At 49.0% G+C, this 26,170-nt stretch overlaps 1 protein-coding gene across 1 annotated transcript in view; it reads left to right on the top strand.

The window, feature by feature from the left end:
- Positions 1 to 26,170, top strand: part of LOC119963790 — a 1,053,439-nt gene that overhangs the window by 795,249 nt on the left and 232,020 nt on the right. Inside the window, exons 115-118 of the mRNA XM_038793076.1 lie at positions 8,210 to 8,349; positions 9,261 to 9,393; positions 21,682 to 21,821; positions 22,560 to 22,692. Coding sequence (XP_038649004.1) covers positions 8,210 to 8,349; positions 9,261 to 9,393; positions 21,682 to 21,821; positions 22,560 to 22,692 — 546 coding nt within the window. The remainder of the gene's footprint in view (positions 1 to 8,209; positions 8,350 to 9,260; positions 9,394 to 21,681; positions 21,822 to 22,559; positions 22,693 to 26,170) is intronic.

Below are 26,170 nucleotides of genomic sequence, written 5' to 3'. Positions count from 1 at the left end.
TCCACTTTGGTAGGAATCAGAATAAACAGGATTATTAATTAAATAATAAAATATTAAAACATGCTGGTGGGGCAGGCTTGAGGGGCCATGGGGCCTACTCCTGCTCCTAGTTCTTATGTTCTTATGTCCTTATGTGCCTGTCAGGCAGGGAGGAAGTGGTCAAGCGAGGGAATCATGGTTTACTAAAGTAGTTGAATCACTTGTCAAGAGGAAGAAGGAGGCTTATGTAAAGATGAGACGTGAAGGTTCAGTTAGGGCGCTCGAGAGTTACAAGTTAGATAGGAAGGATCTAAAGAGACAGCTATGAAGAGCCAGGAGGGGACATGAGAAATCTTTTGTTACTAGTGGTGTACCACAAAGAACTGTTTTGGGGCCACTGCTGTTTGTCATTTTTATAAATGGCCTGGAGGAGGGCATAGGAGATGGGTGAGTAAATCTGCAGATGGCACTCAATTCGCTGGAGTTGTGGACAGTGCGGAAGGATGTTGCAAGTTACAGAGGGACATCGATAAGCTGCAGAGCTGGCTGAGAGATGGCAAATGGAGTTTAATGCAGAAAAGTGTGAGGTGATTCATTTTGGAAGGAATAACAGGAAGACAGAGTACTGAGCTAATGGTAAGATTCTTGGTAGTGTGGATGAGCAGAGAGATCTCGGTGTCCATGTCCATAGATCCCTGAAAGTTGCCACCCAGGTTGATAGGATTGTTAAGAAGGCGTACGGTGTGTTAGCTTTTATTGGCAGATGGATTCAGTTTCAGAGCCATGAGGTCAAATTGCAGCTGTACAAAACTCTGGTGTGGCCACATTTGGAGTGTTGCGTGCAATTCTGGCCACTGCATTACAGGAAGAATATGGAAGCATTAGTACATAGAACATAGAACATAGAACATTACAGCGCAGAACGGGCCCTTCGGCCCTCGATGTTGCGCCGACCTGTGAAACCATCTGAAGCCTATCTGACCTACACTATTCCATTTTCATCCATATGTCTATCCAGTGACCACTTAAATGCCCTTAAATTTGGCGAGTCTACTACTGTTGCAGGCAGGGCGTTCCACACCCCTACTACTGTCTGAGTAAAGAAACTGCCTCTGATATCTGTCCTATATCTATCACCCCTCAATTTAAAGCTATGTCCCCTCGTGTTGGTCATCACCATCCGCGGAAAAAGACTCTCACTGTCCACCCTATCTAACCCTCTGACTATCTTATATGTCTCTATTAAGTCACCTCTCAGCCTTCTCCTCTCTAACGGAAACAACCTCAATTCCCTGAGCCTTTCCTCGTAAGACCTTCCCTCCATACCAGGCAACATCCTAGTAAATCTCCTCTGAACCCTTTCCAAAGCTTCCACATCCTTCCCATAATATGGTGACCAGAACTGCACGCAGTACTCCAGGTGCGGCCGCACTAGAGTTATGTACAGCTGCAGCATGACCTTGTGGTTCCGAAACTCAATCCCCCTGCTTATAAAGGCTAGCACACTATATGCTTTCTTAACAGCCCTATTAACCTGGGTGGCAACTTTCAGGGATTTATGTACCTGGATGCCGAGATATCTCTGTTCATCTACACTACCAAGAATCTTGCCATTATCCCAGTACTCTGCATTCCTGTTACTCCTTCCAAAGTGAACCACCTCACACTTTTCCGCATTAAACTCCATCTGCCACCTCTCAGCCCAGCTCTGCAGCTTATCTATGTCCCTCTGTATCCTATAACATCCTTCAGCGCTATCCACAACTCCACCGACCTTCGTGTCATCTGCAAATTTACTAACCCATCCTTCTACACCCTCTTCCAGCTCATTTATAAAAATGAGAAACAGCAGTGGCCCCAAAACAGATCCTTGCGGTACACCACTAGTAACTGAACTCCAGGATGAACATTTGCCATCAACCACCACCCTCTGTCTTCTTTCAGCTAGCCAATTACTGATCCAAACCGCTAAATCACCTTCAATTCCATACTTCCTTATTTTCTGCAATAGCCTACCGTGGGGAACCTTATCAAACGCCTTACTGAAATCCATATACACCACATCAACAGCTTTACCCTGATCCACCTGTTTGGTCACCTTCTCAAAAAACTCAATAAGGTTTGTGAGGCATGACCTACCCTACACAAAACCGTGTTGACTATCGCTAATCAACTTGTTATTTTCAAGATGATTATAAACCCTATCTCTTATAACCTTTTCCAACATTTTACCCACAACCGAAGTAAGGCTCACAGGTCTATAATTACCAGGGTTGTCTCTACTCCCCTTCTTGAACAAGGGGACAACATTTGCTATCCTTCAGTCTTCCGGCACTATTCCTATCGACAAAGACGACATAAAGATCAAGGACAAAGGCTCTGCAATCTCCCCCCTGGCTTCCCAGAGAATCCTAGGATAAATCCCATCTGGCCCAGGGGACTTATCTATTTTGACATTTTCCAAAATTGCTAACACCTCCTCCTTTTGAACCTCAATTCCATCTAGCCTGGTTGACTGAACCTGAGTGTTCTCCTCGACAACATTGTCTTTCTCCAGTGTAAACACTGACGAAAAATATCCATTTAACGCTTCCCCTATCTCCTCTGATTCCACACACAACTTTCCACTACTATCCTTGATTGGCCCTAATCTTACTCTAGTCATTCTTTTGTTCCTGATATACCTATAGAAAGCCTTTTCTATAGGTTTATAGGTAAGGGTGCAGAGGAAATTCACCAGGATGTTGCCTGGTATGGAGGGAAGACCTAATGAGTGAAGGCAGAGGGACTTGAGGCTGTTCTCATTTAGGCATACAAGATGATCAGAGGATTAGATACGGTGGACAGTGAGAAACATTTTCCTCGGGTGGTGATTTCTAGAACAAGGGTACATCGCTTTCAATTAAGGGAGATAGATACAGGACAGATGTCAGAGGTAGGTTCTTTACTCAGAGAGTAGTAAGGCCGTGGAATGCCCTGCCTGCAACAGTAGTGGACTCGCCAACATTAAGAGCATTTAAATGGTCATTGGATAAACATATGGATGATATGTGAAGATGAGGCGTGAAGTTTCAGTTGGGGCGTTTGATAGTTACAAGGAAGCGAGGAAGGATCTAAAGAGAGAGCTGAGACGAGCAAGGAGGGGACATGAGAAGTCTTTGGCAGGTAGGATCAAGGAAAACCCAAAAGCTTTCTATAGGTATGTCAGGAATAAAAGAATGACTAGGGTAAGAGTAGTGCCAGTCAAGGACAGTGGTGGGAAGTTGTGTGTGGAGGCTGAGGAGATAAGCGAGATACTAAATCAATACTTTTCGTCAGTATTCACTCAGGAAAAAGATAATATTGTGGAGGAGAATGCTATTACCCAGGCTATTAGAATAGATGGCATTGAGGTGAGTCGGGAAGAAGTGTTGGCAATTCTGGACAAGGTGAAAATAGATAAGTCCCCGGGGCCTGATGGGATTTATCCTAGGATTCTCTGGGAAGCCAGGGAAGAGATTGCTGAGCCTTTGGCTTTGATTTTTAGGTCATCATTGGCTACAGGAATAGTGCCAGAGGACAGGTGGGTTTTTTACGCAAAGAGTGGTGAGGCCGTGGAATGCCCTACCTGCAACAGTAGTGAACACGCTAACATTGAGGGCATTTAAAAATTTATTGGATAAGCATATGGATGATAAGGGCATAGTGTAGGTTAGATGGCCTTTAGTTTTTTTCCATGTCGGTGCAACATTGAGGGCCGAAGGGCCTGTACTGCGCTGTATCCTTCTATGTTCTATAAAGGTAATTGAATCTGACAGAGTTGAAATGATGAGGAAAGGGAGGATATCTGAGCAAAGATTTGAGATACTGGCACTGATCACAAACAACTTGCATTGATAACTGTGCCTTTAATGCAGTAAAATGTCCTGACTCACTTCAGAACATAGAACATAGAACAGTACAGGTACTTCGGCCCTCCATGTTGCGCCGACCTGTGAAACCACTGTCACGCCCATCTACACTATTCTCTTATAGAACATAGAACGATACAGCGCAGTACAGGCCCTTCGGCCCTCGATGTTGCACCGACATGGAAAAAATCTAAAGGCCATCTAACCTACACTATGCTCTTATCATCCATATGCTTATCCAATAAATTTTTAAATGCCCTCAATGTGAGCGAGGTCACTACTGTTGCAGGTAGGGCATTCCACGGCCTCACCACTCTTTGCGTAAAAAACCCACCTCTGACCTCTGTCCTATATCTATTACCCCTCAATTTAAGGCTATGTCCCCTCGTGCGAGCCACCTCCATCCGCGGGAGAAGGCTCTCGCTGTCCACCCTATCTAACCCTCTGATCATTTTGTATGCCTCTATTAAGTCACCTCTTAACCTTCTTCTCTCTAACGAAAACAGCCTCAAGTCCATCAGCCTTTCCTCATAAGATTTTCCCTCCATACCAGGCAACATCCTGGTAAATCTCCTCTGCACCCGTTCCAAAGCTTCCACGTCCTTCCTATAATGAGGCGACCAGAACTGTACGCAATACTCCAAATGCGGCCGTACTAGAGTTTTGTACAACTGCAACATGACCTCATGGCTCCGGAACTCAATCCCTCTACCAATAAAGGCCAACACACCATAGGCCTTCTTCACAACCCTATCAACCTGGGTGGCAACTTTCAGGGATCTATGTACATGGACACCGAGATCCCTCTGCTCATCCACACTACCAAGAATTTTACCATTAGCCAAATATTCCGCATTTCTGTTATTCTTTCCAAAGTGAATCACCTCACACTTCTCCACATTAAACTCCATTTGCCACCTCTCAGCCCAGCTCTGCAGCTTATCTATGTCCCTCTGTAACCTGCAACATCCTTCCGCACTGTCTACAACTCCACCGACTTTAATGTCGTCTGCAAATTTACTCATCCTTCTGCGCCCTCCTCTAGGTCATTTATAAAAATGACAAACAGCAACGGCCCCAGAACAGATCCTTGTGGTACGCCACTCGTAACTGAACTCCATTCTGAACATTTCCCTTCAACCACCACTCTCTGTCTTCTTTCAACTAGCCAATTTCTGATCCACATCGCTAAATCACCCTCAATCCCCAGCCTCCGTATTTTCTGCAATAGCCGACCGTGGGGAACCTTATCAAACGCTTTACTGAAATCCATATACACCACATCAACTGCTCTACCCTCGTCTACCTGTTCAGTCACTTTCTCAAAGAACTCAATAAGGTTTGTGAGGCATGACCTACCCTTCACAAAACCATGCTGACTGTCCCTAATCGTATTATTCCTATCTAGATGATTATAAATCGTATCTTTTATAATCCTCTCCAAGACTTCACCCACCACAGACGTTAGGCTCACCGGCCTATAGTTACCGGGGTTATCTCTACTCCCCTTCTTGAACAAAGGGACCACATTTGCTATCCTCCAGTCCTCTGGCACTATTCCTGTAGCCAATGATGACCTAAAAATCAAAGCCAAAGGCTCAGCAATCTCTTCCCTAGTCATTCTTTTATTCCTGACATACCTATAGAAAGCTTTTGGGTTTTCCTTGATCCTACCTGCCAAAGACTTCTCATGTCCCCTCCTTGCTCGTCTTAGCTCTCTCTTTAGATCCTTCCTCGCTTCCCTGTAACTATCAAGCGCCCCAACTGAAACTTCACGCCTCATCTTCACAGAGGCCTCCTTTTTCCTCTTAACAAGAGATTCCACTTCTTTGGTAAACCATGGTTCCCTTGCTCTACCCCTTCCTCCCTGCCTGACTGGTACGTACTTATCAAGAACACACAATAGCTGTTCCTTGAACAAGCTCCACATATCCAGTGTGCCCAACCCTTGCAGCCTACTTCTCCAACCTACACATCCTAAGTCATGTCTAATGGCATCATAATTGCCCTTCCCCCAGCTATAACTCTTGCCCTGCGGGGTATACTTATCCCTTTCCATCACTAATGTAAAGGTCACCGAATTGTGGTCACTGTCTCCAAAGTGTTCACTTACCTCCAGATCTAACACCTGGCCTGGTTCATTACCCAAAACCAAATCCAAAGTGGCCTCACCTCTTGTTGGCCTGTCAACATATTGTGTCGGAAAACCCTCCTGCACACATTGTACAAAGAACGACCCATCCACTGTACTCGAACTATATCTTTTCCAGTCAATATTAGGAAAGTTAAAGTCTCCCATAACAACTACCCTGTTACTTTCGCTCTTTTCCAGAATCATCTTCGCCATCCTTTCCTCTACATCTCTAGAACTATTAGGTGGCCAATAGAAAACTCCCAGCAGGGTGACCTCTCCTTTCCCGTTTCTAACCTCAGCCCATACTACCTCGGAAGAAGAGTCCCCATCTTGCGCCCTTTCTGCCACCGTAATACTGTCCTTGACTAGCAGCGCCACACCTCCCCCTCTTTTGCCCCCTTCTCTGACTTTACTAAAGCACCTAAACCCCGGAACCTGCAACAACCATTCCTGTCCCTGCTCTATCCATGTCTCTGAAATGGCCACAACATCGAAGTCCCAGGTACCAACCCATGCTGCCAGTTCCCCTACCTTATTTCGTATACTCCTGGCATTGAAATAGACACACTTCAAACCACCTACCTGAACACTGCCGCCCCCCTGCGAAGTCAAATCTGTGCTCCTGACCTCTGTACTCTCAATCTCTCGCACCCCAAAACTACAATCCAGGTTCCCATGCCCCTGCTGAATTAGTTTAAACCCCCCCAAAGAGTACTAACAAATCTCCCCCCCAGGATATTGGTGCCCCTTAGGTTCAGATGTAGACCATCCTGTCTATAGAGGTTCCACCTTCCCCAGAAAGAGCCCCAGTTATCCAGAAATCTGAATCCCTCCCGCCTGCACCATCCCTGTAGCCACGTGTTTAATTGCTCTCTCTCCCTCTTCCTCGTCTCACTATCACGTGGCACGGGCAACAACCCAGAGATAACAACTCTGTTTGTTCTCGCTCTGAGCTTCCATCCTAGCTCCCTAAAGGCCTGCCTGACATCCTTGTCCCCTTTCCTACCTATGTCGTTAGTGCCAATGTGGACTACGACTTGGGGCTGCTCCCCCTCCCCCTTAAGGACCCGAAAAACACGATCCGAGACATCACTTACCCTTGCACCTGGGAGGCAACATACCAAACGTGAGTCTCTCTCGCTCCCACAAAATCTCCTATCTGTGCCCCTGACTATTGAGTCCCCAATTACTAATGCTCTGCTCCTCTCCCCCCTTCCCTTCTGAGCAACAGGGACAGACTCCGTGCTAGAGTCCCGCACCCCATGGCTTACCCCTGGTAAGTCGTCCCCCCCACAAGTATCCAAAACGGTATACTTGTTACTCAGGGGAACGACCGCAGGGGGTCCCTGCACTGTCTGCTTCTTCCCAGTCCCTCTTACAGTTACCCATCTATCTCCAGCCTTTGGTGTAACTACTTCCCTGAAGCTCCTATCTATGACCACCTCTGTCTCCCGAATGATCCGATGTTCATCCAACTCCAGCTCCAGTACCCTAACTCGGTCTTGTAGGAGCTGGAGCTGGCTGCACTTCCTGCAGGTAAATTCAGCATGGACACTAACGGCATCCCTCACTTCAAACATCCTGCAGGAGGAACATTGCACTACCTTCCCTGCCATCCCACTTAATTTCAACCAAGTTCTGGTAAACAAATATAAAACAAATAAAAAAATAATAATATAATATAGCACTTACCTGCTCACCCCAATGGGTCTTATTATTAGGTTAGAGGAGGAGGGCGGGTGGGAGACACTACACGTGTAGTGTCTCGGGTATCCTCTCCACCACAATTTATTGGCTAGGAGAAAATCCTTCCCAGAAGTCCGCGGGTCGTACTTCTGGTTCCCGCCTTATATTATCTTTGCTCCCACTGGCACCCCGCCGCTCTCAATGTGTCCCCTCCCGCTGTTTTCAATGTCCCGGCTGTCTTACCTCTCGCGCTCTTTTCAATGTCCTGGCTGTCTCTCCTCTCGCGCTGTTTTCAATGTCCCGACTGTCTTACCTCTCGCGCTCTTTTCAATGTCCTGGCTGTCTCTCCTCTCGCGCTGTTTTCAATGTCCCGACTGTCTTACCTCTCGCGCTCTTTTCAATGTCCCAGCTGTCTCTCCTCTCGCGCTGTTTTCAATGTCCCTGCTGTCTCTCCTCTCGCGCTCTTTTCACGCTCTTTCTGCTACATGTGTACATTTAAGGTCTCATTCTACTCACACAGCGGTTGTCCAACCAACATCAAACCTACGCTTTTCGGACATCACCAGGAAAAGTTTCCGGATGGACTGGGATCATGGATCGGAGGATGCGGAGCAGTACAGAATCAGCTGGGTTCCATCTGCAGGAGGGGACAAAAAAGAGGTGATGAAATCCATACTTTCTGCTTCTGTGTAGCTCCAGCTGATTTTTAAATTTGCCTTGCAACATGCGAGTGTGAAGCAAAACCGCTGTCAGCCAGATCTGGGGCTGGTTTAGCTCACCAGGCTAAATCACTGGCTTTTAAAGCAGACCAAGCAGGCCAGCAGCACGGTTCGATTCCCGTACCAGCCTCCCCGGACAGGCACTGGAATGTGGCGACTAGGGGCTTTTCACAGTAACTTCATTGAAGCCTACTCGTGACAATAAGCGATTTTCATTTCATTTCATCTCTATATGTATGAACATCCTTTCCAGCAACGATGTATCATTGTATCCTTGTAATCCTTTCCACACTTGCTAATGAGTTGCATTCACTGTTGGTCGAGGCGGCATGATCACACTGAAAACAGCAGGTATTTTCCATTCCCAACAGGAACAGGCAGTCACGGGCAGGACTGGAAAATTTGGAGATTGACCAAAACTCAGTTGGGTGGGATGAGCTCTTTGAACCGTAACCTGCAGGAACATCAGCACATTCTTTCTGAATGGCATTACTGTACGAGAAGGTGATCAGAAAACTGCTTACCGCACGTACGCTATGCTCTTTAGTATTGAGATGTTGGGCTCAGTTGCCCACTCAAAGAAGAGCATTTGCACAATTAACAAAACCGTCCAAATTAGTTTATTCCTTCAATTGAATATTCTGCAGAAATACTCCACATGAGCATGAGGGAATGCCACTGGGAAAGGTGGCTGCAGCCAAGGGTTGGTAAAGGATTTTAAGGTCCTTGTGGCCCCCTGAGTGATATCAAATTCAAACATCCCCATTTAATTCAGGGAATCAGTTTGCAGAAAACAAATTGGTTTCATGCACTGAACGTATCTTGACCTTCGCTTTCTGCCTATTCTTCCAGATGATTATAAATGGCAAAGAGACAAGCCAGGTTTTAGATAACCTGGATCCTGACACCAAATATGATGTTTTCCTTACTGCCATCTACCCAGACAAGACGGAAAGTGATGACGTCTTAGGCTCCGAGCGCACATGTAAGTCTTTTGTATTTAAAAATCTCCATTAGTCTTTTCTACCCCCTTACCAATTATCTTCAAATATTGAAAAGAGTACAAAGTGACATGGAAAGCACATGCTGCATATTGTGATGTGCAGCAGATCACAATGTCCTTCAGGGTGGGGTGTGGGATTAGTATGTTCCCCTGGATTCTCTGCTTCTGCTGTAGCAAAGTGTATCTATTGGCTTCATTGGCGAGCCTGCTTGTGTCCAATATTCCTGGGCCATACAGCACCTTCAGCCAGATAAATCTATAAAACCATAGAATTCCGACAGTGTAGAAGGTGGCTATTTGGCCCAGCGTGTCTGCACCGACCCTCTGAAAGAGCAACCGAAATAGGCCCACTCCCCTGCCCAATCCTTGAAACCCCCCCTAACCGGCACATCTGGGACTATTTAGCTTGACCAATCCACCTAATGTGCACATCTTTGGACTCTGGGAGGAAATCGGTTGACCCAGAGGAAACCCACAAAGACACGGAGAGAACGTACAAGCGCCACACAGACAATCTACCGAGGCAGGAATTGAACCCAGTTCTCTGGCGCTGTGAGGCACCAGTGATAAACCAACCCCTGATTAATTTATGCCTCCCTCAACTTGCCTCCTCTTTTATTGATGGACCCGCTTCCCGAACCTCTTATCTATTCCTCATAGAAAAATGATTGGCCTCACCCCATTTCCCCACTACCTGGGCCGAACTTGTCTATACAAAGGTAAATAACAATCATATTTGTATTTATCTAACATATTTTAACAGTCTCAAGTATCTTTACTGGATGACATCAGGAGATTGATAATCATTTCAGTTAAACTAGTGATGTTTGTTTTTAGAGAACTTGAAACAATGTTGCCCCATACCGTTTTGCTGAAGGTGAAAGGGGTGGCATGCGGCACAGTGGCTAGCACTGGGACTGCGGCACTGAGAAGACAGAGGGTGGTGATGGATGGAAAATTTTCAGACTGGAGACCAGTTACAAGCGGTGTAACACAGGGTTCTGTGCTGGGTCCTCTGCTTTTTGCTGTACCAGCCGCCACGAACAGGCACCGGATTGTGGCGACTAGGGGCTTTTCACAGTAACTTTGTTTGAAGCCTACATGTGACAATAAGCCATTTTCATTTCACTTTCATTTGATTTGTGACTGTAATCAATGACTTGGAGGAGGAGGCTGAAGGCTGGGTCAGTAAATTTGCTGATGACACAAAGATCGGTGGAGCCATGGATGAGGTGCAGGGCTGTTGTAGGCTGCAAAGAGACATTGATAGGATACAGAGCTGGGCCGAAAAATGGCAGATGGAGTTTAACCCTGATAAATGCGAGGTGATTCATTTTGGAGAAAAAAATTGAATGCGGATTACAGGGTCAACCCATCAATCCATTTGGGTGGAAATTTGGAATAGTAAGGTGAAAAAGTCACTGATAGGAGTAGTCTATAGACCACAAAAGAGTAACAAAATGGTGGGGCAGTCAATAAACAAAGAAATAACTGATGCATGTAGAAATGGTGCAGTCGTTATCAAGGGGGATTTTAATCTACCTGTCGATTGGTTTAACGAGATCGGTCAAGGCATTCTGGAGGAAGAGTTTACAGAATGTATCCGTGATAGTTTCCTCGAACATTATGTAATAGAACCTACAAGTGAACAAGCAGTCCTAGTTCTGGTCCTGTATAATGAGACAGGATTGACTAATGATCTCATAGTTAGGGATCCTCTCGCAAGGAGCGATCACAGTATGGTTGAATTTAAAATACAGATGGAGGGTGAGAAGGTCAAATCAAACAGCAGTGTTTTGTGCTCAAACAAAGCAGATTACAATGAGATGAGAGAAGAGCTAGCTAAGGTAGACTGGGAGCAAAGACTTAATGGGGAAACAGTTGAGGAACTGTGGAGAACCTTCCAAGCGATTTTTCACTGTTGATACCAACAAAAAGGAAGGACAGAAGAAAGAGGGAAAATTGACCATGGATATCTAAGGAAATAAGGGAGAGTATCAAATTGAAGGAAAAAGCATCCAAAGTGGCAAAGATTAGTGGGAGACTAGAGGACTGGGAAATCTTTAGGGGGCAACAGAAAGCTACTACAAAAGCTATAAATAAGAGTAAGATAGATTGTGAGAGTGAACAGGTGCAGGAATGTGGCAACTAGGGGCTTTTCAGGTAAATATTTTTCTTGTAGAGGATGAGAAGGGTGATTTAATAATGGGAGTTGAGGAAATGGCTGAGGAACTGAACAGGTTATTTGGGTCTGTCTTCACAGTGGAAGACACAACATGCCAGTGACTGATAGAAATGAGGCTATGACAGGTGGTGGGCAAGCTCATAGGGCTAAAGGTAGACAAGTCTCCTGGCCCTGATGGAATGCATCCCAGAGTGCTAAAAGAGATGGCTAGGGAAATAGCAAATGCAATAGTGATAATTTACCAAAATACACGAGATTCTGGGATGGTCCCGGCGGATTGGAAATTAGCAGACGTGACACCACTGTTCAAAAAAAGAGATAGACAGAGAGCGGGTAATTATAGGCCAGTTAGCTTAACTTCGGTAGTCGGGACGATGCTGGAGTCTATCATCAATGAAGAAATAGCGAGACGTCTGGATGGAAATTGTCTCATTGGGCAGACGCAGCATGGGTTCATAAAGGGCAAGGTCGTGCCTAACTAATTGAGGGTAATTTTTTGAGGACCTTCCAAAGTGGTTGATAATGGGGAGCTAATGGATGTGGTATGTCTGGATTTCAAGAAAACCTTTGGCAAGGTGCCACACAAAACTTTGCAGCATACGATAAAGATGCATGGCATTAAGGGTAAAGTAGTAGCATGGATAGAGGTTTGGTTAATTAATAGAAAGCATAGAGTGGGGATTAATGGGTGCTTCTCTGGTTGGCAATCAGTAGCTAGTGGTTTCAGGGATCAGTGCTGGGCCCGCAATTGTTCACAATTTGCTTCAATGATTTGGAGTTGGGGGACAAAGGGCAACATGTCCAAGTTTGCAGACAACACTAAGATGAGTGGAGTCTTCCAGTGGCATCGATGACGTAGGAAGCCACACATTTGGGAGCTCCTGTTTTAAACGGACTTTTCGGCTCTTTTTAGAGCCCAAAACGGAAATTTTTCAACGTTTCCCGGTGGGAGAAGGTGTGTTGATCGACTTTCCCAGCAGTCCATGACTCGAACTCGGAGTGAAAAGGGGGAAAAAACGGCAGCAGCTCCCCAGAAAAAACGGGGGAAGGAATCCAAGATGGCGGCCGGCGGAGCTCCAGAGGAGTGGAAGCAGTGGGCCCTGGAGCAACAAGCTGCTCTCCTGTGCTGTTTTGCAGATTTCAAGGCTGAGGTACTGAGCTCTATGCAGGAAATGAACAGAAGGCTCTTGGAGATTCAGACGACCCAGGGTGCTGCCATCAAGGAGTTGCAGACACAGGCCACTGAACGAGAGGAGGAGGCCGGGATCCTCGTGAGTAAGGTGGAGGGACATGAGGCACTCCACAAGAAGTGGCAAGACCGCTTCGAGTAGATTGATTACCGCATGAGGTGGAAACATCTGAGGATCTTGGGCCTTGCGGAGGGGCTGGAGGGGTTGGACCTGACAACCTACGTGGTGAAGATGCTGAACTCGCTAGTGGGGGCTGGGTCCTTTCATCTGCCCTTGGAGCTGGAGGGAGCACTCAGAGTACTGGCCAGGAGGCCTAAGGAGAATGAACCCCCGCGTGCGGTGCTGGTGAGGTTCCACCGGTTCAGTGATCGGGAGTGTGTGCTGCGCCGGGCCAAGAAGGTGAAGAGCAGCAATTGGGAAAATGGGGTAGTACGGATCTACCAGGATTGGAGTGCGGAGGTGGCTAAGCGGCGGTCCGGATTTAACCGGACGAAGGAGGTGCTTTACAGGAAAAAGATAAAGTTCGGAATTTTTGCAGCCCGCACGCCTGTGGGTAACTTATTCGGACCGACATTATTATTTCGACTCCCCGGAGGAGGCGTGGGCCTTCGTGCGGACGGAGAAACTGGACTTGAACTCGGGGTTGTGGGTTGCGGGGTCGGTTGCAGTGCTTTATTGCTGGTTTCTGCTGTTGCTGTGTTCTCCTTTTTTTTTCTTTTTGTACTTTTGCAATTTTGATATGGTTATTTATGGGGGTGTTGTTCTGTTATGTTTTTTATTGCTGTGGGGCATTGTTTAAGTTTTGTATCTTGCGGGGAGGGTTGGGGGGGTTTGTTGTATTCTATGCCGGAGTGGGGGTATGGAGTGGGGCTGATATTTGGGAGCTGCGTTAGAAGGGTGTGGTGGGGCAGTGCGAAAGCGCGGGCTTTCCTCTGGTTTCCCGCGCTGCGGGGCTGGGGGTGGAGACGGTGATGGGGAGGCGGGGCCTTAAGTGGTTCTTCCCCGCGCTGGAGCGGTGCCTGGAGGAGGGACAGGATGGGGGATGATCTCACTTTGGGAGGTGTCGGATTTTTGGCGGGAGTTTCCGGGGTCATCAGAAGTTAGCTGACCCACGGAAATACAATGGGGGACGGTTCGCGGCCAGGAGAGTTCCTAGCCTTGGGGGGGGGGGGGGGGGGGGGGGGAAGGGGAATACCACGTTGCTGCTGGCAGGGTCAGGAAGGAGCTGGTCGGGGCCGGGGGGACAGAGGTGAGGTGTTGTCGCTGTGGGGACTGGGTCGGCCAGGGGGTGCTGGCCTGTGGCGGGCAGTCGACGGGCTATGGCTACTCGACGGGGGAGGGGGGCGGGACACCCTCTGATCCGGTTGGTCACCTGGAATGCGAGAGGATTGAATGGGCCGGTGAAGCGGTCGAGGGTACTTTCTCATCTGAGGGGACTAAAGGCAGATGTGGCAATGCTTCAGGAGACCCACCTGAAGGTGGCGGACCAGGTCCGCCTGAGGAAGGGATGGGTGGGGCAGGTTTTCCACTCTGGGTTGGATGTGAAGAACTGGTGAGTGGAAATTCTGGTGGGGAAAAGTGTGTCGTTTGAGGCAGCGGAGGTGGTGGCGGATAAGCGGGGTAGGTATGTTATGGTTAGGGGCAGGCTACAAGGAGAGAAGGTGGTACTTGCTAGTGTGTATGCCCCAAATTGGGACGATGCGGGCTTTATGAGGCGTATGTTGGGACGGGTCCCGGATCTGGAGGTGGGAGGTCTGATCATGGGGGGGACACTTTAATACGGTGTTGGATCCTTCACTGGATCGGTCCAGCTCTAGGACGGGTAGGAGGCCGGCGGCGGTCAAGGTACTGAGAGGGTTTATGGACCAGATGGGTGGGGTGGATCCATGGAGGTTTGTGAGACCGAGGGCACGCGAGTACTCTTTCTTCTCCCACGTACATAGGGTCTACTCTTGGATAGACTTCTTCGTGGTGAGTAGGGGACTGATTCCGAGAGTGGAGGAGGCCGAGTATTCGGCCATTGCAATCTCCGACCACGTTCCGCATTGGATAGAGTTGGAGATGGGGGAGGTGCGGGACCAGCGCCCGTTGTGGCGGTTGGATGTGGGGTTGTTGGCGGAGGAGGAGGTGTGTAGGAGGGTCCGGGCAAGTATTGAGGGGTACCTCGAGGTGAATGATACGGGCGAGGTTCAGGTGAGGGTGGTCTGGGAAGCCCTGAAGGCAGTGATTCGTGGGGAGCTGATATCCATCCAGGCACACAGGGAGAGGAGCGAGAGGAGTGAGAGGGATAGACTGGTGGGGAAGATGCTGGAGGTAGATAGGAGGTACGCGGAGGCACCAGAGGAGGGGCTGTTGGGGGAGAGGCGCAGCCTACAGGCTAAATTTGATTTGCTGACCACTAGAAAGACAGAGGCACAGTGGAGGAAGGCACAAGGGGCAGTGTACGAACATGGTGAAAAGGCGAGTAGGATGCTGGCTCATCAGCTCCGCAAGCGGGATGCGGCTAGGGAAATTGCTGGAGTGAGAGACAAGAGTAGGAATGTGGTGCGGAAGGGGGTAGAGGTGAATGAGGTCTTCAAGGACTTTTACGGGGAACTGTACCGGTCGGAGCCAACGGTGGAGAGGAGGGGAATGGAGAGGTTTCTCGACGGGCTATCTTTCCCGAAGGTGCAGGAGGAGCAGGTGGAGGGGTTGGGGGCGCCAATTGAGCTGGAGGATCTAGTTAAGGGGATTGGGCAGATGCAGTCAGGGAAGGCACCGAGGCCGGATGGGTTCCCGGTGGAGTTTTATAAAAAGTTTGTGGACCTAGTGGGCCCCTTGCTGGTGCGGGCACTTAATGAGGCGTGGGAAGGGGGGACTTTGCCCCCGACGATGTCGCGGGCGCTGATCTCGTTAATTTTAAAGAGGGACAAGGACCCCCAGCAGTGTGGTTCATACAGGCCCATATCTCTCCTCAACGTAGATGCCAAGGTGCTGGCAAAAATCCTGGCCACCAGGATAGAGGACTGTGTGCCAGGGGTTGCGCACGAGGACCAGACAGGTTTTGTGAAGGGAAGGCAGCTGAACACGAATGTGCGGAGATTGTTGAATGTCATCATGATGCCGGTGATTGAGGGGGAGGCAGAGATAGTGGTGGCGCTGGATGCGGAGAAGGCCTTCGATAGAGTGGAGTGGGGGTACCTATGGGAGGTGTTGGGGAGGTTTGGATTTGGTGAAGGGTTCATTAGATGGGTAAGGCTGCTAAATGAGGCCCCGATGGCGTGTGGCCACAAATGGGAGGAGGTTGGAGCACTTCCGGCTTTACCGAGGGACCAGGCAGGGTTGCCCCCTGTCCCCCTTGTTGTTTGCACTGGCAATCGAGCCGCTGGCGATGCCGTTGAGGGATGCAGAGAGGTGGAGAGGTTGGTGCGAGGTGGGGAGGAACATAGGGTGTCGTTGTATGCCGATGACCTGTTACTGTATGTGGCGGACCCGGTGGGAGGGATGCCGGGAGTGATGGAGCTGCTAGCTGAGTTTGGGACCTTTTCAGGTTATAAATTAAATTTAGGCAAGAGTGAGGTGTTTGTGGTGCACCCTGGAGACCAGGAGGAAGGAATTGGTAGGCTCCCGCTTAGGCGGGCAGGGGAGAGCTTTAGGTACCTGGGGGTGCAGGTGGCCAGGGACTGGGGGACTTTCCACAAACATAATTTCACCAGGCTTGTAGATCAGATGGAGGAGGAGTTCAAGAGGTGGGACATGCTGCCATTGTCGTTGGCGGGGAGGGTGCAGTCCGTCAAAATGACGGTGCTTCTGAGGTTCTTGTTCCTCTTTCAGTGCCTGCCCATCTTTATCCCCAGGGCCTTCTTTAGGAGAGTGACTAGCAGTATTTTGAGCTTTGTGTGGGCACATGGGACTCCGAGAGTGAAGAGGGTGTTTCTGGAGAGAGGGAGGGATAGAGGCAGGCTGGCGCTGCCCAACCTTCTGGGGTACTATTGGGCGGCCAATGTGTCAATGGTGCGTAAATGGGTGATGGAGGGGGGAGGGGCTGCGTGGAAAAGAATTGAGAAGGCGTCATGTAGAGGTACGAGTCTGGGTGCCATGGTAACTGCACCGTTTCCGCTCTCCCCTAAGAGGATTACCACGAGCCCGGTGGTGGCGGCGACCCTAAGAATCTGGGGACAGTGGAGACGGCATCGGGGGGAAACAGGGGGCTCGATGGAGGCTCCATTGGGTGGCAATCATCGGTTCATCCCAGGGAACAGGGATGGGGGATTTAGGGGGTGGCAAAGGGCGGGCATCAGTAAATTGAGGGACCTGTTTATTGGCGGGAGGTTTGCGGGCCTGGGGGAACTGGAAGATAAATTTGGGCTTCCCCAAGGGAACATGTTCAGATACTTGCAGGTAAAGGCGTTTGCTAGGCGACAGGTAGAGGGATTCCCTTTGCTGCCCTCGCGGGGGACGATGGACAGAGTGCTTTCGGGGGTGTAGGTCGGAGAGGGGAAGGTGTCTGACATCTATAAGGTAATGCAGGAGGTGGAGGAGTCATCAGTGGAGGAGTTGAAAGCAAAATGGGAGGAGGAACTCGGGGAGCAGATAGAGGACGGAACCTGGGCGGATGCCTTTGAGAGAGTCAACTCTTCCTCCTCATGTGCGAGGCTCAGTCTCATCCAATTTAAGGTGCTGCACCGGGCCCACATGTCCGGGACTAGGATGAGTAGGTTCTTTGGGGGTGAGGACAGGTGCACCAGATGTTCGGGGAGTCCAGTGAACCATGCCCATATGTTCTGGGCATGCCCAGCACTGGAAGAATTCTGGAAGGGGGTGGCGGGGACGGTAACTTAATATTGTGTTAATTTGCGTTGTTGTCAAAATGCTGTGTTGTTCATGGAGGTGGGGCGAATGTTTATGATTGCTAATATTATTGTTATTTTTGGTATTTTATTATGGTTCGTTGTTGTTGGATAAATTCAAAATTTTTCAATAAAAATTATTTTAAAAAAAACACTGAGGTGAGTGGTACAGCAAAAAGTGCAGAGGATACTGGAAGTCTGCAGAGGGATTTGGATGGGTTAAGTGAATGGACTAGGGTCTGGCAGATGGAAAACAATGTTGACAAATGTGAGGTTATCCACTTTGGTTGGAATCAGAGCAAACAGGATTATTAATTAAATGATAAAATATTAAAACATGCTGGTGAGGAAGGCTTGAGGGGCCATGGGGCCTACTCCTGCTCCTAGTTCTTATGTACTTATGTGCCTGTCAGGCAAGGGAGGAAGTGGTCAAGCGAGGGAATCGTGGGTTACTAAAGTAGTTGAATCACTTGCCAAGAGGAAGAAGGAGACTTATGTAAAGATGAGACGTGAAGGTTCAGTTAGGGTGCTCGAGAGTTACAAGTTAGATAGGAAGGATCTAAAGAGACAGCTACGAAGAGCCAGGAGGGGACGTGATAAATCTTTCGTTACTAGTGGTGTACCACAAAGAACTGTTTTGGGGCCACTGCTGTTTGACATTTTTATAAATGGCCTGGAGGAGGGCATAGGAGATGGGTGAGTAAATCTGCAGATGGCACTCAACTCGCTGGAGTTGTGGACAGTGCGGAAGGATGTTACAAGTTACAGAGGGACATAGATAAGCTGCAGAGCTGGCTGGGAGATGACAAATAGAATTTAATGCAGAAAAGTGTGAGGTGATTCATTTTGGAAGGAATAACAGGAAGACAGATTACTGGGCTAATGGTAAGATTCTTGGTAGTGTGGATGAGCAGAGAGATCTCGGTGTCCATGTCCATAGATCCCTGAAAGTTGCCACCCAGGTTGATAGGGTTGTGAAGAAGGCGGACGGTGTGTTAGCTTTTATTGGCAGAGGAATTGAGATCGGAGCCATGAGGTCAAATTGCAGCTGTACAATTGCAGCTTCACACTGAAAATTTGGAATAGTAAGGTGAAAAAGTCACTGATAGGAGTAGTCTACAGACCACAAAAGAGTAACAATACGGTGGGGCAGTCAATAAACAAAGAAATAACTGATGCATGTAGAAATGGTGCAGTCATTAACAAGGGGGATTTTAATCTACCTGTCGATTGGTTTAACGAGGTCGGTCAAGGCATCCTGGAGGAAGAGTTTACAGAATGTATCCGTGATAGTTTCCTAGTACATTATGTAATAGAATCTACAAGTGAACAAGCAGTCCTAGTTCTGGTCCTGTATCATGAGGCAGGATTGACTAATGATCTCATAGTTAGGGATTCTCTCGCAAGGAGCGATCCCAGTATGGTGGAATTTAAAATACAGATGGAGGGGGAGAAGGTGAAATCAAACAGTAGTGTTTTGTGCTCAAACAAAGCAGATTACAATGAGATGAGAGAAGAGCTAGCTAAGGTAGACTGGGAGCAAAGACTTTATGGTGAAACAGTTGAGGAACAGTGGAGAACCTTCCAAGCGGTTTTTCACTGTTGATACCAACAAAAAGGAAGGACAGTAGAAAGAGGGAAAATCGACCATGGATATCTAAGGATATAAGGGAGAGTATCAAATTGAAGGAAAAAGCATCCAAAGTGGCAAAGATTAGTGGCAGACTAGAGGACTGGGAAATCTTTAGGGGGCAACAGAAAGCTACTACAAAAGCTATAATGAAGAGTAAGATAGATTGTGAGAGTGAACAGGTGCAGGAATGTCACAACTAGGGGCTTTTCAGGTAAATATTTTTCCTGCAGAGGATGAGAAGTGTGAATTAATAATGGGAGTTGAGGAAAAGGCTGAGGAACTGAACAGGTTATTTGGGTCTGCCTTCACAGTGGAAGACACAACATGCCAGTGACTGATAGAAATGAGGCTATGACAGGTGAGGTCATTGAGATGATTGTTATCACGAAGGAGATAGTGGTGGGCAAGCTCATAGGGCTAAAGGTAGACAGTTCTCCTGGCCCTGATGGAATGCGTCACAGAGTGCTAAAAGAGATGGCTAGGGAAAATGCAAATGCACTAGTGATAATTTACCAAAATTCACGAGACTCAGGGATGGTCCCAGCGGATTGGAAATTGGCAAAGGTGACACCACTGTTTAAGAAAGGAGATAGGCAGAGAGCGGGTAATTATAGGCCAGTTAGCTTAACTTCGGGAGTAGGGAAGATGCTGGAGTCTATCATCAAAGAAGAAATAGCGAGACGTCTGGATGGAAATTGTCTCATTGGGCAGACGCAGCATGGGTTCATAAAGGGCAAGGTCGTGCCTTACTAATTGAGTTTAATTTTTTGAGGACATTCCAAAGTGGTAGATAATGGGGAGCTAATGGATGTGGTATGTCTGGATTTCAAGTAAACCTTTGGCAAGATGCCACACAAAACTTTGCAGCATACGATAAAGATGCATGGCATTAAATGTAAAGTGGTAGCATGGATAGAGGATTGGTTAATTAATAGAAATCATAGAGTGGGGATTGATGGGTGCTTCTCTGGTTGGCAATCAGTAGCTAGTGGTTTCAGGGATCAGTGCTGGGCCCGCAATTGTTCACAATTTGCTTCAATGATTTGGAGTTAGGGACGAAGGGCAACATGTCCAAGTTTGCAGACAACACTAAGATGAGTGGTACAGCAAAAAGTGCAGGGGATACTGGAAGTCTGCAGAGGGATTTGGATAGGTTAAGTGAATGGACTAGGGTCTGGCAGATGGAATACAATGTTGACAAACGTGAGGTTATACACTTTGGTAGGAATCAGAGCAAACAGGATTATTAATTAAATGATAAAATATTAAAACATGCTGGTGGGGCAGGCTTGAGGGGCCATGGGGCCTACTCCTGCTTCTAGTTCTTATGTTCTTATGTCCTTATGTGCCTGTCAGGCAGGGAGGAAGTGATCAAGCGAGGGAATCGTGGTTTACTAAAGTAGTTGAATCACTTGCCAAGAGGAAGAAGGAGGCTTATGTAAAGATGAGACGTGAAGGTTCAGTTAGGGCGCTCGAGAGTTACAAGTTAGATAGGAAGGATCTAAAGAGACAGCTACGAAGAGCCAGGAGGGGACATGCAGAAAAGTGTGAGGTGATTTATTTTGGAAGGAATAACAGGAAGACAGAGTACTAGCTGATGGTAAGATTCTTGGTAGTGTGGGTTGATAGGTTTGTTAAGAAGGCGGACGGTGTGTTAGCTTTTATTGGCAGATGGATTGAGTTTCAGAGCCATGAGGTCAAATTGCAGCTGTACAAAACTCTGGTGCGGCCACATTTGGAGTGTTGCGTGCAATTCTGGCCACTGCATTACAGGAAGAATATGGAAGAATTGGTAAGGGTGCAGAGGAGATTCATCAGGATGTTGCCTATTATGGAGGGAAGACCTAATGAGGGAAGGAAGAGGGACTTGAGGCTGTTCTCATTAGAGGGAAGAAGGTTCAGATGTGACTTAATTGAGGCACACAAGATGATCAGAGGATTAGATACGGTGGACAGTGAGAACCTTTTTCCTCCGGTGGTGATTTCTAGAACAAGGGTAGATTGCTTTCAATTGAGGGAGATAGATACAGGACAGATGGCAGAGGTATGTTCTTTACTCAGAGAGTAGTAAGGCCGTGGAATGCCTTCCCTGCAACAGTAGTGGACTCGCCAATATTAAGAGCATTTAAATGGTCATTGGATAAACATATGGATGATAAGAGAATAGTGTAGATGGGCTTGACAGTGGTTTCACAGGGCGGCGCAACATGGAGTGCCCAAGTGCCTGTACTGTTCTCTGTTCTTTGTTCTGAAGTGATTCAGGACATTTTACTGCATTAAAGGCACTGTTATCAATGCAAGTTGTTTGTGATCAGTGCCAGTATCTCAAATCTTTGCTCAGATATCCTCCCTTTCCTCATCATTTCTACTCTGTCAGATCCTGTTACCTTTCTGCTACATGTGTACATTTAAGGTCTCATTCTTCTCACACAGCGACTATCCCAGCACCATCAAACCTACGCTTCTCAGACATCACGAGGAAAGGTTTCCGGATGGACTGGGATCATGGATCGGAGGAGGCGGACAAGTACAGAATCAGCTGGGTTCCATCTGCAGGAGGGGACAAAAAGGAGGTAATGAAATCCATACTTTCCGCTTCTGTGTAGCTCCAGCTGATTTTTAAATTTGCCTTGCAACATGCGAGTGTGAAGCAAAACCGCTGTCAGCCAGATCTGTATATGTATGAAAATGTTCCTCCTTTCCAGCAACGATGTTTCATTGCATCCATGTAATCCTTTCCACACTTGCTAATCAATTGAATTCTCTGTTGGTCGTGGTGGCATGATCACACTGAAAACAGCAGGTATTTTCCATTCCCAACAGGGACAGGCAAAGTCACGGGCAGGACTGGAAAATTTGGAGATTGGCCAAAACTCAATTGGGTAGGATGAGCTCTTTGAACCATAACCTGCAGAAACATCAGCACATTCTTTCTGAATGGCATTACTGTACTACAGTAGAAGGTGATCAGAAAACTGCTTTCCGCACCGACCATATGCTCTTTAGTATTGAGATGTTGGGCTCAGTTGCCCACTCAAAGAAGAGCATTTGCGTAATGAACAAAACCGTCCAAATTAGTTTATTCCTTCAATTTAATTTTCTGCAGAAATACTCCACATGACCATGAGGGAATGCCACTGGGAAAGGTGGCTGCAGCCAAGGGATGGTAAAGGATTTTAAGGTCCTTGTGGCCCCCTGAGTGATATCAAATTCAAACATCCCCATTTAATTAAGGGAATCAGTTTGCAGTAAACAAATTGGTTTCATGCACTGAACGTATCTTGACCTTCACTTTCTGCCTATTCTTCCAGATGATTATAAATGGCAATGAGACAAGCCAGGTTTTAGATAACCTGGATCCTGACACCTTATATGATGTTTCCCTTACTGCCATCTACCCAGACAAGATGGAAAGTGAAGACGTCTCAGCCACCCAGCGTACATGTAAGTCATTTGTATTTAAAAATCTCCATTAGTCTTTTCTACCCCCTTACCAATTATCTTCAAATACTGAAAAGAGGACAAAGTGACATGGAAAGCACATGCTGCATATTGTGATGTGCAGCAGAGCACAATGTCCTTCAGGATGGGGTGTGGGATTAGTATGTTCCCCTGGATTCTCTGCTTCTGCTGTAGCAAAGTGTATCTATTGGCTTCATTGGCTAGCCTGCTTGTGTCCAATATTCCTGGGCCATACTGCACCTTCAGCCAGATAAATCTATAAAACCATAGAATTCCGACAGTGTAGAAGGAGGCTATTTGGCCTTGTGTGTCTGCACCGACCCAGCAACCGAACTAGGCCCACTCCCCTGCCCAATCCCTGAAACCCCTCCTAATCGGCATATCTGGGACTATTTAGCATGACCAATCCACCTAATGTGCACATCTTTGGACTGAGAGGAAATCGGTTGACCCAGAGGAAACCCACAAAGACATGGAGAGAACGTACAAGCGCCAGACAGACAATCCACCGAGGCAGGAATTGAACCCAGTTCTCTGGCGCTGTGAGGCAGCAGTGATAACCCAACCCCTGATTAATCTATGCCTCCTTCAACTTGCCTCCTCTTTTATTGATGGACCCGCTTCTCCAACCCGTTATCTATTCCTCATAGAAAAATGATTGGCCTCACCCCATTTCCCCACTACCTGGGCGTAACTTGTCTATACAAAGGTAAATAATAATCATATTTGTATTTATCTAACATATTTTAACAGTCTCAAGTAACTTTACTGGATGACATCAGCAGATTGCTAATCATTTAAGTTAAACTAGTGATGTTATTTTTTAGAGAACTTGAAACAATATTGCCCCATCACGTTTTGCTGAAGGTGAAAGGGACGGCATGTGGCTCAGTGGCTAGCACTGGGACTGCGGCACTGAGAAGACAGAGGGTGGTGATGGATGGAAAATTTTCAGACTGGAGACCAGTTACCAGCGGTGTAACACTGGGTTCTGTGCTGGGTCCTCTGCTATTTGCCGTACCAGCCGCCCCGAACAGGCGCCGGATTGTGGCGACACGGGGCTTTTCACAGTAACTTTATTTGAAGCCTACATGTGACAATAAGCGATTTTCGTTTCATTTCATTTCATTTGTGACTTTTATCAATGACTTGGAGGAGGGGGCAGAAGGCTGGGTCAGTAAATTTGCTGATGACACAAAGATTGGTGGAGTCGTGGAACAGGTGCAGGGCTGTTGTCGGCTGCAAAGAGACATTGATAGGATGCAGAGCTGGGCCGAAAAATGGCAGATGGAGTTTAACCCTGATAAGTGCGAGGTGATTCATTTTGGTAGAAAAAAATTGAATGTGGATTACAGGGTAAACAGCAGTGTTCTGAGGAATGTGGAGGAACAGAGATCTTGGGGTTCATGTCCACAGATCTCAGCAGGTTGCCACTCAAGTGGATAGAGCTGTGAAGAAGGCTTATAGTGTGTTAGCGTTCATTAACAGGGGGCTTGAGTCTAAGAGCCGCGGGGTTTTGCTGCAACTATTCCTCACCCTGCTGAGACGACATTTGGAGCATTGTGTGCAGTTCTGGTCACTTCATTACAGGAAGGATGTGGAAGCATTGGAAAGGGTGCGAAGGAGATTTACCAGGATGCTGCCTGAATTGCAGGATAGGTCTTATGAGGAAAGGTTGAGGGAGCTAGGGCTTTTCTCTTTGGAGCGGAGGTGGATGAGAGGCAACATCGCCGGCCCTAGGGTTTCTGGCGCCCCGGGCAAGCTGAAGTTCGGCGCCCTTGGGGGGGGGGGGCCATGGGGTTGGGGGGCAATGGGGGGGGGGGCATGGGGGGGCCGAGGAGGGGAGGAGGGGAGGGGGGGGGCCGAGGAGAGGGGGGGCCGAGGAGAGGGGGGGGCCAAGGAGGGGTGGGGGGGGCCGAGGAGGGGAGGGGGGGGCCGAGGAGGGGAGGGGGGGGGCGAGGAGGGAGGGGGGGGGCTGAGGAGGGGAGGGGAGGGGGGATCCGAGGAGGGGAGGGGAGGGGAGGGGGGGGCCGAGGAGGGGAGGGGGGGAGCCGAGGAGGGGAGGGGAGGGGGGGCCGAGGAGGGGAGGGGAGGGGGGGGCGAGGAGGGAGGGGAGGGGGGGGCGAGGAGGGGAGGGGGGGGGCGAGGAGGGGAGGGGGGGGGGTCGAGGAGGGGAGGGGGGGCCGAGGAGGGGAGGGGGGGCCGAGGAGGGGAGGGGGGGGCGAGAAGGGGAGGGGGGGCCGAGGAGGGGAGGGGGGGGGTGAGGAGGGGACCGCGAGGAGGGGAGGGGGGGGCCGAGGAGGGGAGGGGAGGGGGGGCCAAGGAGGGGAGGGGGTGGCCAAGGAGGGGAGGGTGGGGCCGAGGAGGGGAGGGGGGGCCGAGGAGGGGAGGGGGGGCCGAGGAGGGAGGGGACGAGGAGGGAGGGGGCGAGGAGGGGAGGGGGGCCGAGGAGGGGAGGGGGGGGCCGAGGAGGGGAGGGGGGGGCCGAGGAGGGGAGGAGGGGGGGCGGACTCGAGGAGGGGGCGGGGGGGCGGACCCGAGGAGGGGGCGGGGGGGGACTCGAAGGGGGGGCGGACCCGAGGGGGGGGCGGACCCGAGGGGGGGACGGGGGGGCGGACCCGAGGGGGGGCGGACCGGAATGTGGGCCTGGGGGGGCGGACCCGAGGAGGGGGCGTACCCGAGGAGGGGGCGGACCCGAGGAGGGGGCGGGGGGAGCGGACCGAGCGGGGGGGTGGGGCCGCCCTGGGGGAGGGCGGCCACCGCGCATGCGCTGGTTGGCACCGGCCCAACTGCGCATGCGCGGGACCCGAGTCTGGCGCCCCCTAGCACATGGCGCCCCGGGCGACAGCCCGAGTTGCCGGTGCCTTGAGCCGGCCCTGAGAGGCAACATAATAATGATTGAGAAAATGATGAGGGGGTTAGATACAGTGGGCGTTCAGAGACTATTCCCTTGGGTGGTTGCAGCTGTTACAAAGGGGCATAGTTATACGATTCAGGATGGGAAATATGGGAGGGATGTCCGAGGTAGGTTCTTTGCTCAGAGAGTGGTTAGGGTGTGTAATGTGCTGCCTGCTGTGATAGTGAAGTCAGACACTTTAGGAACTATCAAGCGTTTATTGCACAGGAACATGGAGCAGACCAGAATGACATGGAGTGGCATAGCTTAATCTTGGTTTCGGTTAAAATAAAAAACCTTAATTAAAATCAATTATTTAAAAAAATCTTGTTTTCTGACAATGATCGGCACAACATTGAGGGCCGAATGGCCTGTTCTGTACTGTACTGTTCTATGTTCCATGTTCTTTGAGGAGCCGGGTTCGAATCCCGCCCCTGGGTCACTGTCCGTGTCAAGTTTGCAAATTCTCCCCATGTCTGCGTGGGTTTCACCCCCACAACCCAAAGATGTGCAGGGTATGTGGATTGGCCACACTAAATTCTCCTTGTGAGAGACCTTCCCACT

Source organism: Scyliorhinus canicula, chromosome 3, assembly GCF_902713615.1.
Source record: "Scyliorhinus canicula chromosome 3, sScyCan1.1, whole genome shotgun sequence".
NCBI lineage: Eukaryota > Metazoa > Chordata > Chondrichthyes > Carcharhiniformes > Scyliorhinidae > Scyliorhinus > Scyliorhinus canicula.
Note: the sequence above shows the minus strand (reverse complement) of the source record. Positions and strands in the feature narration are given on the sequence as shown.